General features: G+C 32.9%; 1 protein-coding gene across 1 annotated transcript in view; it reads right to left on the bottom strand.

Annotated features, from left to right (window-relative positions):
* The window catches only part of LOC133175091 (zinc-regulated GTPase metalloprotein activator 1B-like), a 31,074-nt gene extending 17,661 nt beyond the window's left edge, over window positions 1-13,413 (bottom strand). The window contains exons 1-13 of the mRNA XM_061310216.1: window positions 13,337-13,413; window positions 12,884-12,980; window positions 10,088-10,174; window positions 9,784-9,880; window positions 9,373-9,464; window positions 9,196-9,255; window positions 5,561-5,598; window positions 3,779-3,825; window positions 3,125-3,211; window positions 1,868-1,912; window positions 1,666-1,722; window positions 1,511-1,571; window positions 512-646 (exon numbers count right to left, since the gene is read on the bottom strand). Coding sequence (XP_061166200.1) covers window positions 512-646; window positions 1,511-1,571; window positions 1,666-1,722; window positions 1,868-1,912; window positions 3,125-3,211; window positions 3,779-3,825; window positions 5,561-5,598; window positions 9,196-9,255; window positions 9,373-9,464; window positions 9,784-9,880; window positions 10,088-10,174; window positions 12,884-12,968 — 891 coding nt within the window. The 5' untranslated portion in view covers window positions 12,969-12,980; window positions 13,337-13,413. The remainder of the gene's footprint in view (window positions 1-511; window positions 647-1,510; window positions 1,572-1,665; window positions 1,723-1,867; window positions 1,913-3,124; window positions 3,212-3,778; window positions 3,826-5,560; window positions 5,599-9,195; window positions 9,256-9,372; window positions 9,465-9,783; window positions 9,881-10,087; window positions 10,175-12,883; window positions 12,981-13,336) is intronic.
* Window positions 13,414-14,173: the final 760 nt, after the last annotated feature.

The raw sequence follows: 14,173 nt of genomic DNA, 5'->3' as shown, positions 1-14,173 counted from the left end.
TACTGCTTATAATACTTTCTGGCAGAAATGGGTTATTATATTTTAATTTATTGATTTTCTTTTTTTGGCAATCACTTTAATATGTTACAAGTGAATCCCTCAAAACTGCACTGTTCTAGCTTTTCTAACTCTCTCTCTTTTTATCCTTTTTCTTTTTCTTTCTCAATAGCCAGCTTAAATGAAACTGAGTATGTTCAAGACAAAATGTAAAGTTAGAGCTTGCCTCTCTGTCTCTTCTCTCTCTCTCTCTTAATAAACTTTTACACTGATTCTGAATAAGTTTCAACTAAAATTAGTTTCTATTCGGAATCTGTTTTGTACATATATCTAGTACATACAAGTTTGTATATGTATTTGTAATATGTTTCAAAAAAAAATCAGTTCTTTGCTAAACTGTATGTTTTGTATTGACCAGTTCTTGAAAATTGAATGTCCATTGTAATTAGAATTTATCAAGCACTTGGTTTCTCCCTTACAATGAACCAGTTCCTGACAATATACAGATTCCTACCTTAAGTCTGTAGATTTCCTGTTTTTCTCCTTTAGAATTGATGAGGTCTCTGTCCCACAGTATGTCCTGTAGTACTTTATCTAACTTCTGTTTGTCCACATCCCCAGTGAACTCCAATGTAAAGGTCGTCACATTCTAAAACAATAGGCAAAAAAGTAACATTGATTTTCTATAATTTTAATTTTATGCAGTGTCTTATAAATAAATTACAGTAATTTGAAAGATTACGAGAAGTATGATTGAAATTTTTATAATGCACTATTGGGCGTTCCATCTGTATGTAAAACTTGCTTGATTTAATGATTTATGAGACAATCAAACGTAAAGTCCTAACTATTTAATTACTTAGGACATCTTGAAATTATATTGACTAATTTTATTGTCTATATATATGTAATATTGGAACTACCGTGTATACTTGCTTATAAGTCGGTCTGCCTATAAGTTGTTGCATTTTTTTAAGGTTATTTTGGAGAGATTTGCCATTGACCTGCTTGTAAGTTGGTACTGCTTTTTACCAGAATCAGTTGACAATTTCAAAACAATGCTCTGATGTTTTAACATGGTTTCAATTAAGATTTTTTTTAAAAATGACACCGATATTTGATTTTAAATTATTAAACAGGTAAGTAAAACACACTTAATAAAATTATCAAATTTTGTACATACTTGTACTTTATGTATAATCTTAGAATGATATATTATATCAAGACTTTGTTATACCATAATCGTTGGAAATGTTTATAAAATACTACATTTTTGCATCCAGAAAATCCCATTTTTTATGACTTGCCTATAAGTCGGACACAAAGTTTTGAACCAAAATTTAATTCCCAAAAAACCAACTAATAGGCGAGTATATACAATATATTTATACTGTTTACATCATTATTATATATAGATTACTCACCTGGTCAATCCTGTGTTCCCTGTCTTTGTTGTAGTCACCTGTATGTATAATCATACTGTTTACATCATCAGTATATATAGACGACTCACCTGATCAATCCTGTGTTCCCTGTCTTTGTTGAATCCTCTCTCCTGGAACAACTCCTCCAAACTAAATCAAGATCCAAAGAATTAAAAATCTATCATACTCATCAAAAATAAAGATTATATACAGACTTTATATTGAACTAATTAATAAGCCTCACCCAGTTTTACTCCTGCCATCATAAGCATTCAGATCCAGAATGGTGTCCAAGTCTGTCCTGTAATAAAGAGAGAGTGTTGTAATGGTACACCATCAAATCACTGAAAAATCAGACTTAGTCAGAAAAAGTATACAGCTGACACTGTGGAGTAGGCTTGTATGCATTACATGTAGAATGGAGCTGACTGTGTTGTAGATATTACCTTGCCTGTGTTGTCTCTTTTAATTTTGCTAGACTATTTATCGATCTGTAAAAAAAGAAAATTATTTAAACTATGTTCTAATCAGTTAAGAAAATTTCTACAGCGTCTTTTTTCAAGTTTTTAATTCCATGAACTCTATTTTCTTGGAATATTTAGAATTTGATATGTGTTTATTTATTACCTGTTTGTGATGTGTCTCTAACCTTATATGGGACTTAACTCTCTGTAATTCCTCAGAATTTACCAGATCAATCTTATTTATTATAATCACATTTGCTAGCGCCACCTGTCTGTGATGTGTTTCTTACCTTATATGGGACTTGACTCTCTGTAACTACTCAGAATTTACCAGATCAATCTTATTTATTATAATGACATCCGCTAGCGCCACCTGACTGTGATGTGTTTCATACCTTATATGGGACTTAACTCTCTGTAACTCCTCAGAATTTACCAGATCAATCTTATTTATTATAATCACATCTGCTAGCGCCACCTGTCTGTGATGTGTTTCTTACCTTATATGGGACTTAACTCTCTGTAACTCCTCAGAATTTACCAGATCAATCTTATTTATTATAATCACATCTGCTAGCGCCACCTGTCTGTGATGTGTTTCTTACCTTATATGGGACTTAACTCTCTGTAACTCCTCAGAATTTACCAGATCAATCTTATTTATTATAATCACATCTGCTAGCACCACCTGTCTTTGATGTATTTCTTACCTTATAAGAGACTTAACTCTGTAACTCCTCAGAATTTACCAGATCAATCTTATTTATTATAATCAGATCTGCTAGCGCCAGCTGTCTTTGATGTATTTCTTACCTTATATGGGACTTAACTCTGTAACTCCTCAGAATTTACCAGATCAATCTTATTTATTATTATTAATCACATCTGCTAGCGCCACCTGTCTGTGATGTGTTTCTAACCTTATATGGGACTTAACTCTCTGTAACTCCTCAGAATTTACCAGATCAATCTTATTTATTATAATGACATCTGCTAGCGCCACTTGTCTTTGATGTATTTTTTACCTTATATGGGACTTAATTAACTCTCTGTAACTCCTCAGAATTTACCAGATCAATCTTATATATTATAATCACATCTGCTAGTGCCACCTGCCTGTGATGTGTTTCTAACTTTATATGGGCCTTGACTCTCTGTAACTACTCAGAATTTACCAGATCTGTCTTATTTATTATAATCACATTTGCTAGCGCCACCTGTCTGTGATGTGTTTCTAACCTTATATGGGACTTAACTCTCTGTAACTCCTCAGAATTTACCAGATCTGTCTTATTTATTATAATCACATCCGCTAGCACCACCTGTCTGTGGTGTGTTTCTAACTTTATATGGGACTTAACTCTCTGTAACTACTCAGAATTTACCAGATCAATCTTATTTATTATAATGACATCTGCTAGCGCCACCTGTCTGTGATGTGTTTCTAACTTTATATGGGACTTAACTCTCTGTAACTACTCAGAATTTACCAGGTCTGTCTTATTTATTATAATCACATCTGCTAGCGCCACCTGTCTGTGTATGTTTCTTACCTTATATGGGACTTAACTCTCTGTAACTCCTCAGAATTTACCAGATCAATCTTATTTATTATAACCACATCTGCTAGCGCCACCTGTCTGTTGGAAGAAAAGGATAAGTTTTCAATATGCTTGATTTTTTTTTTCTTGGGAACAAATTTTCAGAACTGGAATCTCCAAGAATAGTGAAAAATTAATTGTGATATCAATACTTTGTTATATCAAAATAAAATATACATGTATATTACAAGTGACTTGTACTTCAGTGAAAAAGGATATCACATGTACCGCAATCTTAATTATAACCAATTCTTCAATGTTTATGAAAACACATTAATTGCTGTATAATTACCTTGTGGCCTCATTTGTAGAACCATCTTGCTTAACTTCTTGTAGGTGCTGAAATAAGACAGAAAAAAATGTATAAATTGACACATGAACTATTAATCATTATAGCTACTTGTGATTTAATATGACTGAGTATTTCCTTATAAGCTTGTTCTCAATTTAAAAAAAATATGCTGTATTTATGTTTATTTGTGTTACTATAAAACTGAATGTAAATAAGTAAAAATAAATGTAGATTAAAACATGGTTTGAATGTCTAGTAGAACTACAAATATCTCCATAAGACATGAATGTCCTGCCCAGGGTTCATAATTAATTGTATTAGTGTATGAAGTTTGATGAAAATACCTTAAATAGTTTCTTTAAAACTGATTTTTATACACAATCTATAGTAAATTCAAAGGTCATTGGGTATGTTAGGGTCAAAGAACTGGCACAGTTGATGAATTCTCACCAAATAATGTACAAGTGCATAGGCTTATAAAAATCTCTTGAATTATTTTTTTGAATCTGAGCTAAAGGCAAAATTAAGAAAAAAATAATTAGGTTAAGATTTTTATGCAGTTCATTAGCACTAAATAAATGTATCAGCAAATAATGTTTGATAAAAATGTCTGGATTTGTTTCTTTAAACTAAGCTAAACACAAATTTGAGAAAAGTGAAGTCAAGGTCAAAGAAAGAGACAAATTCTAAATGTTCATGTATTTCAATAGCTTTCATCAATATAATGTATAAGAATATGAAATTTGGTAAAATATCTTGAATAGTTTCCTTGAAACTTAGCTTAAAGAAAGTTAGGTTAAGTTTAAAGGAAAATTCAATGCCAAAAAATGCTGCTGAAGTTGAATAGCTATCTCCAATATGTATCAGCATACAGGGTTTGATAAAAACATCTTACATAGTTTCTTTGAAACTTTGCTAAACATAAATTAAGGAAAAGTGAGGTCAAGGTTAAAGCAATGGTCAAAGTAAACAAATGATCTTCTTCAGTTGAATAACTCTTATTGTACCAGCAGATGAATTTTGATAAAAAAAATCTCGAAACTTAGCATAACACAAATTTAAGTAAGGTGAGGTCACGGTCAAAGGCAAGGACAAAAGATGACGATGAAGATGAATAACTTTCTCCACTACATTTATGTATCAGCATATAAGATTCAATAAAAATAACTTGGACAGTTTCTTTGAAACTGTGCTTAACATAATTTTTTGACAAGTGATGTCAGGGTCAAAGGAAGGTCAAGGTCAAAAATGTTGATGCAGTTGAATATATAGCTCTCATTGATATGCATCAACAAGTAAAGTTATAATAAAACATCTTGAACAGTTTCTTTGATTTACACACCTGTATACAATGATTTACACACCTGTATACAATGATTTACACACCTGTATACAATGATATACACACCTGTATACAATGATTTACATACCTGTATACAATGATATACACACCTGTATACAATGATTAACCCTCCTGTATACAATGATTGACACACCTGTACACAATGATTAACCCTCCTGTATACAATGATTTACACACCTGTATACAATGATTAACCCTCCTGTATACAATGATTGACACACCTGTATACAATGATTTACACACCTGTATACAATGATTTACACACCTGTATACAATGATTTACACACCTGTATACAATGATTAACCCACCTGTATACAATGATTTACTCACCTGTATACAAGGATTTACACACCTGTATACAATGATTAACCCACCTGTATACAATGATTAACCCACCTGTATACAATGATTTACCCACCTTCATACAATGTTTAGCATCCACCATAGTGATGACACCTGCCAAAACGATAAGTCTATATACAGATTTAAAGCAGACTTCACAAAATGTAAATATTCTATAAAATCAAATTTCAGTCTTCATTAAAGAAGAAGAGCAAGTCCACCATGCATTGGACACATAACTTTCTTTGGACAATTCTCAGTGAATTTGAATCAAATCTGAATGTGTCCATGTTGGCTTGTTTTACAGCTGAAGATTTCGACTCTTTATTGATGCCAGTTGTTATTATCGTTTTGTGATTAAAAAAAAACAACAAGAGAATACACGGTGTAGTACCTAAACGGTTGCTATCAGAACAAAAAAACGTTCATTGTTTCTATTCGTAAATTTTACGGCTACTAGATGAAATAAATATGTCGGAAAAACTTGGAACAAGAGGTAAATTTGTCAGAAAGTGACCCCAAATCGATTAAGTCTCAGAAAAATCCTTGTGCACGGAACAAGTAAGGGATTTCTTTAAATGATGCCAGATGTATTTTGTAGAACAATCTTCTAAAACTTTAAATATAGTAAAATATCCGAAGCATGTACCCATTCGCAAGTCAATATACTCCAAGTTTCCATGCCTTTTTTCATCAAAAGTGTATTTTGAAAGAGATTTTTGGACAAAACACAATCTTTTTAAGTTACGGTCACTATCAGAAATGTTGGTAAGTAGGCACCGGCTATAAACTGAATATAATGCACCGGCTGCTATTTGAAATATAATTTGTTTCTCAATCAAGAAAGAGAAAATTAAAAATCTTATGGCTGCCACAGGCATAGAAAATATATTTAAAATATCCAAAGAGCATATGGAACACAATGTCTACATGTACAATTGATATTTATCAACTTAACTCGAATTTGTTGTGTTCTGCCAAGTAGAGCTGATCTTCGAAAAACATCACTACACAAAATCAAAAAGAAAGCCATACAAAGGAAACGTAAGTTTAAATTAAATGAAAGAACTTTACCATCAGTACTTCAAAAGCTTTGGAAAGCTTTCGAAAACTATTTCTTTTTAAATTTTTGTAACCTATATGTATACTTAGACCTAAATAATATCTAGTAAAATTTCAGTATAACCTTTGACGGTAGTGCTTTGGTACGCTGTTGCATCAGGAAATACAATTGACATGCATTATTCAAACCATCGGATCTTGAGTGGAGAGGATGTCCGATTCCCCCTTTTGGATGATTTTCTGGATTATTAAATTTATGCAGATAGAAGAGACAATCAACCCCTCCCGGGGGGGGGGGGGGTGGGGGGGGGGGCTCGAAAGAAGGTTTTTCAGATGGAGAAGACTGAGCTACTTGTTTGCTTTTCAGTTTTCTTATATTTACTTCTATTTCTCTCTCTCTGTCTCTTTTGAGTGGGCTTGGAACCCCCCCTCTTAAAAAAGGTGGAGATCTGAACATGAAAAAGGATAATACCGGTATTCTATCCAGTAAGTAATGTATAATTATGTACATTTAAAGGAGAGGGCATTACAATTATTTACAGACATATGTAGTCTTTTTCGAAATAGAAAAGGGGGGGTTATTTGTGTGCAATTCCACTTTCGTATTTTCAATACATGTACAATCATATTTTTTGGACATTAGGAGTGTTTGACCATAATGTACTCGTACATCAAAAATTGAATTTGAAAAAAGTAGTTTGTTGAACTGGATGTATAATATAGTAGCATCTATAATAAGGTCTGTTATTCGAGTGAGCCGCTCACTTGGACGAAACTTGTAAGGATGGTGTATCTAGGGTTGCCTTGCTTATACATAGGATCCGATGCTGCTGATCTGATCTTCAATTTTTGAAAAGTGTTTGGAACAAGTCCATTCTAAAAAAATTATATTACCACAACTCATTGGATAAAAGTTTATATCCAACCAAAAAAAAAAAATAAAAATAAAATAACAAAACAAAAAACATGAGCGATCCTTTATTTGTGAATCTGGCGTAATTACGCAGGTGAAATCTAATAAATTAGATAGAAGGTGCACATAATTTAAAGACTAACAATTTTATTGTGTGCAGGATACATAGTAAATGTACAGGGCATTTACAAACACTGCTATTATTATTAGTCATACCATACATATAGATATTGAAATAAACCAATTTATCGTTATAGGATCGAAATCAAGGTAATATAAACAAGTCAGTTATTAAAAAGAATATAGTATGAACATTTCAAATATAGTTTTCTAAACTATTGCATAATAGATGTAAATTAAGGATGTTATTAAAGAAAAATTGAAAACTTAAGACATTTCCAATAAAAACCGGTGACGTTGTCTAATAGTAGCCGTAACATAAGTTTCTCCGCATGAAAACGCTTTTGTTTTTAAGAAACAGATTGAAATGGGTAATTCTATGAAATAATCAATACGTTTTACAAAAGTACACCTATCGATTCATTTTCATCAAATATCTAAACATTTTGACGCAAATTAAATATATGTCTTATGTGCATGTATGTGTGTCCGAGAATTACGACAGTTTTCGTTCTATACACCAACAATCCTTTTATTCATAAAAAAAATAGAGATACATGTTAGTTTTAAACGGTATGTTACGTTCCGTAAGGGTGAAATAATAAGAAGCTAAACTTTGATAATTGAATTATTGACTATTTTGTTGAGCCAGCGAAGAAAAAATACTTACCATTTCGTCCATTTTTTTCCAATAGCAACCGCACAATTTTCAGATAGCAGTAATATACGCGCATTTTTTCTGATAGCAACCATTTAGGTACTACACCGTGGAATAGCCTTGAAGTGATATCAAAATTACAATATTGCAATTTTTTGAGTTGACTTTCTTTCATTATACAAGGGAACAACCCTGTCCTGATGTTAATTTTATTTTTAAAAAAATCCAAGAAATTTCATTTCAAAGTTTGTATTAATTTTCTTGAAGTTATTTTTTATTTACTAGTATGTTCATGTCATCATCCAATGCATGATAATTACTTCCTTTTTTGTAAACAGGTACATGTGCAATACACGACTGATTGCTTTTTCTCTCTCTTTTTTTAGAAATAAAAATATATAAACTCAAGGTATTCAGTGAAATACGAGTTATCAATATATGACAACTAGAAGTAGGTGCTCATTATTTCTTAAAACTAGAAGATACCCCCAGACCAAGGCACAAGTTGTCTTATTTTGTGGCATGGCAAGGCCTATCTAAGGCTTTGTGATACAACTAAAATCTCTCTAACATTTATGGATTAATATAATCAATCAAATTAAACATGTTAAAATAGGGAAAGCATAAAAATATTATCATGGCTCTAATTTATAAGCATTTTAGGTGTTTTAAATCCCACCAGATAGATAGGACATTTTTGCAATTCAATATACCATTTGTCCAATGCATGGCGAACTCTTGTTCATTCTTTATAATTTATATTCATAATTTATAATTATATATTTTTATTACATAATACATGTTAAGCTCCATTTTGATAGTATTTGGTCAGTAGGAACTTGTTCAAGTAAGAGGGTGTCGACTCAAGCTGAACTCACCCCTAAGAAGTAAATCTACATCTCCTTCTGTCAAATAATTTTTGAACAAATATATAAGACACTATAGTACATCTACTTACCATCTAAAAATATCTCACTACACAATTCTTCATCTAACCAAAATATGGATGCTATAGGGCCTGAAGAACAGAAAATATACTTTAAAAAGAAAATAAGTGGCATTATGGTTGTGTTTCAGATCTTTATTCAAGAAAAAGAATTATAGAAAGTTCTTGATGGTTTTAATTGGGACTTACCAGGATCTGCCAATCCAGTGGTCTCCAAAAGAACATAGTCAAAGCGCCCTCTTTTGGTCATCAAGTTCTCTATGGCCTTCACTCCATTGTCCCTGGAAAATATTATAGACCCAAAAATTAAGACTTAATATACATTATCATGTATGTCAAACAAGATCAATGAATAAATTCAGAATAAAGATATTAAATGAATCTTCAGAACAACTAACTAAATTTACTGGACCATTTTATTTCAAATGTCAGTTGACCATATTCCACAGCATTGAAGATATCTATATTCAATCCACAATATCCTCTTAACTATTTTCATATTGCACTTCTGTATAGTATAGAGGTTTTAATCAGCTAGCTGGTATTAATGACTGATCATGACAATTCCAGGAGTTTATAAGTCTCTGTGTTATAACTCACTTGACAGAGCAGCACAGACACCCGTTCCTGAGTTCAAGCCATTCTTCATACAGTTCCCCCTCCTGTCCTACAGACATCGACTTCTCTATTGAATCCCCTTATAACAGACACAAACTTAAGATAAATAAATAAATTAACAGAATTAGAGATTTTGTGTATTACTGTATTGATCACAACATAAGAGAATTTTATGCAAAATGACTGTTAAGAATTAAAATACATGAAATGGAAATTTATAACCTTTTTTCATTAGCTTAAGTAAAATTTCACTGTACACATGTATGTTATCCAGGCTACCCCGTACCTTCCCCAAACTCATTCATGATAACTGCGATCCTCTTCCCATGCTGCTCTGTCAGGACGTAATTCAGTAGTGTAGTTTTACCAGCCCCTAAAAATTAAAAAAAAAGTGGGATCTCTTTATATAGTAATTCTGACATACATGTTTACATGACACAATTGGACAAATGAGCAATCTTATAAGAGATTGTCATGTATATATTATATACTGCTCCTGCTTACCGATTTATTTTTATCTTTCAAGGAGGGATAAAAATCCAGTGATGATGGTGATGGTGACCCTCTATAACACTTGTACGGAAATCTGAAGGCGCTACCTTAGAATGCTGTGATAGGGACTATGTACAATGTTTTTCATGGGGAGGGTAGGTGATTACCTGGGTATCCTTTCATGGGGGAATATTAGGGATGTGCGATTTTATCGGTATACCGGTATATCGCGATTTTTTGTTGCGTGATACGTATCGTGATACGGAGACTAAAATACCGGTATTTAGTACACAACTATGAATTCCGGAAATTATTCATTTATTTGTTCAAACTATTGAATGACAATTACAGGAAGTGTAAAAAATATATTGAAAACAATTAAACAATTTCATCCAAACATGCTTTATATTAAATAAATAAAAAATTCAAAAGTAAAGTTATGTTTTTATAGCATATTTTAAAGAAATATTATGAGTATTTATTTGAAATTGTAGTAAAAATTGTGTGTAAAAATATCACGATTTATCGTGATATTTTTGGGGGAAAATCGTGATATATCACGATACAAAATTTTTGGCGATACCCATCCCTAGGGACTATATAAATTTTTTATGGGGTTGGGTAGATATTTACCTATAAATTCCGTGATGGGGACAATATATAATATTTTTGATGGGGAGGCAGGATGGGTGATTACTTGAGAATTGTGTGATGGGGATTATGTGAAATGTTTGTGACAGGGTGGGTGGTCGGGTGATTACCTTGTTATTGTGTGATGGGGACTATGTACAATGTTTTTCATGAGGAGGGAGGGTGGGTGATTACATGAGAATTGTGTGATGGGGATGATGTTAAATGTTTTTGACAAGGAGGGAGGGTGCTTGATTATCTAGGAATCCTGTGATGATGGTAATGGGGGCTATCTATAATGTATTTGATGGAAAGTTGGTATCAATATATACATATATGAATCCTTCGATAGTTGGTGATGGTAAATGCTACCTTCTTGTGATTTGGAAGGTTGGATGGAAATGTATGAGTTGATCACCTGGTAAATCTCTACAGTGTGGAGAGATGGAATGAGGATATGATTTATTAATAGGAATTCTTTTGTGACAATGATATGTATTTTCTACATTGGGCCATCTTTAAAAAATTGTTTGGTTGCCCTCTCCCGACTGACTGGCTAAAAATGGGCTGATTCAAAACTTTTTTTAACCTCCGGAAAGCAATTATTTTTTTATGCATTCCTGAAAATATATTTTGAAAATTCAGCATTGATGTTGAAATTTTCTAGGAAAAAAAATTCCACACCTCCTACCGACACATTTTTTTCATCCTGAGTCGGGAGAGGGCAAGCAAACATTATTTTAAAGTTGGTCTTGTTGATTTAACTTTTGGAAGATTATCCACAAGGGCAGGTAACAAACTATATTTGGTTTTACATAATCACTATATATACAAAAAAGAAATTGTATATATAGTGTCAGATTACTTAATCAAATACATGTATAGTATGTTACTGTCCCCTGTGTGTTACCTAAGAATCCTGTGATGATGGTGATAGGAAAAACAAGTCCATGTGCCATAACGCTCACTTGAGTCAATATGGCCCTGCTGTTCTTCGTCTCTTATATATCCTATGTAAAATTTGATTCCCTGTAGTCACCCCAGACCCCACCTACCCCCAGGTGTCCTGATTTGAACAAACTTGAATCTACACTATCTGGGGATAATTCCATATTCATATGACTAATCATGGCTTTGCTGCCCTTGATAAGGAGATTTTTAAAGATGTGTCCCCACCCTACCCCAGGGGGATCATGATATGAAATTTGAATCTACATTACCTGCAGATGCTTTGATATACATATTTGTTATATGAATATTACTTATCATGGCTTTGCCGTTCTTTTGAAGAAGATTTTTAAAGACTTTTTCCCATATATTCCTATATTAAACTTTGATCCCCCATTGTAGCCCCACCCTACCCCCAGGGGTTCAATATCAACAAATTTGAATCTACACTACCTAAGGATGTTTTCATATCAATATGACTAATCATGGCTTTGCTTCTCTTGAGAAGAAGAGTTTTGAAGATGTCTCCCATATATTCCTATGTAAAACTTTGATACCCCATTGTGGCCCAACCCTACCCCAAGAGGTCATGATTTGAACAAAATTGTATCTACACTATGTAATGAAGGTTTCATATAAGTTAAAACTTTTCAAGCCCAGTGGTTCTTGTGAGGTAGATTTTTAAACATGTTAAAAGATGCCACCAAATTTTCATTAATTCTTAATTATCTCCCCTTGAAAGAGGGTGTGGTCCTTCATTTCAACAAATCTGAATCCCATTCACCAAATGATGCTTTGTGGCAAGTTTGGTTGAAATTGACCCAGTGGTTCTTGAGAAGAGTTGAAAATGTGAAAAGTTTACAGACGGATGTCGGACAAAATGTGATCAGAAAAACTCACTTGAGCTCTCATCTCGGGTAAGCTAAAAACGCTGTAGGGACCCTCTCCCGCATGGGTGGGACCTGAGATTTCTATGGTTTTTTAGAGGGGGGGGGGATGAATGTGTGATTACCTAAGAATCCTGTGATGATGGTGATGGGTACCCTCTCTAGTGTGGCAGGGACCAAGTCTGGGATTTCTTCCTCCTCGTCTGACATTCTGTCTTCAAACTGGCAGTAAGAAAGAAGTAAAATAAATAAATAAATGAAGGAAAACCCCCAAATTTTGCATTAAAAATATGTAACAGTCATCCATCAATCAACTTTTTTTTAATTTTTAAACTTCACACAAACACAGTGACAATTATATTGCTAATAATGATGTCACCATCCAATCTGATTAAAATCAGATCTTTGTTACGCTCCAAAATTCTGATACTGATCAGCTGCCGATGGCGACTGTCAGAATTTCGGAGAGTGACAAAGACCTGATTTTATAATCAGATTGGTCAACATCGTGTTGACTACTGAAATAGGCGAATCAAACAAAAGGTTTTTTTTTAAATCACCAGTAAAAAAAAACTAACTGTAATAAAATTAACTTTCTTCTGAACTTTGAAGAGCTTCTAACTTGTATGCGTCTCATTCAACGTCCATGAACACTACATCATGCTGAATTTGTAAACAAATTTAGAGTTATCTTTCTTGGAATGTTGTTCTCTAAAAACCAAATCAACAACGGTATGTCCAAATCCGCATTGTTTGCTGCAATGTAATGGAGATTTATCATATTTTTGTTATCACAGGCACTTGGGGTATGGACACCCCCCTTTTCCATTTTTTTTCTTTTTAAATCTGGCGTCGAGTCACCTTTTCCCTATTTTTGTATTCTAATATGTACAATATGTTATCAATAATGTAATTCGTTTGTCTCTATCAACAAAATTTACCCTAGATGCGAGTGTTTACAAATCGGGGGCACATAAAAATTAAATGGAAATATAAAAGGGAAGAAAAATGTGTAACAAATTTATTGATGTATGCATATTCCATGTGTTCAATGCTGTAGATAAATAATCAGACGAAGTTTGAGCGAGGTGAGGCAGACGACGAGAAAAGAGTTGCAAGCCTTCTCTCTTTTTATGTATCAGTCGAAAACGGTATATTTAAAAACAGCATATAGAGACAAACGAGTTACATTATTGATAACATATAGTGCATATTAGAATACAAAAATAGGGAAAAGGTGACTCGACGCCAGATTTAAAAAGAAAAAAAATGGAAAAGGGGGGTCCATACCCCAAGTGCCTGTGTCTTTTCCTACGCCTCCTCATTAAAATATTTCTCAGAAATATGCAATTTCCACATCACTGCTTTCTATATTTCGTTTTTAAATTATCTTAGATTTAGATATTGGCCAAGGT

Source organism: Saccostrea echinata, unplaced genomic scaffold, assembly GCF_033153115.1.
Source record: "Saccostrea echinata isolate AGI-Se365-2 ecotype Australia unplaced genomic scaffold, CSIRO_AGI_Sech_v1 ptg000060l, whole genome shotgun sequence".
Classification (NCBI taxonomy): domain Eukaryota; kingdom Metazoa; phylum Mollusca; class Bivalvia; order Ostreida; family Ostreidae; genus Saccostrea; species Saccostrea echinata.
Note: the sequence above shows the minus strand (reverse complement) of the source record. Positions and strands in the feature narration are given on the sequence as shown.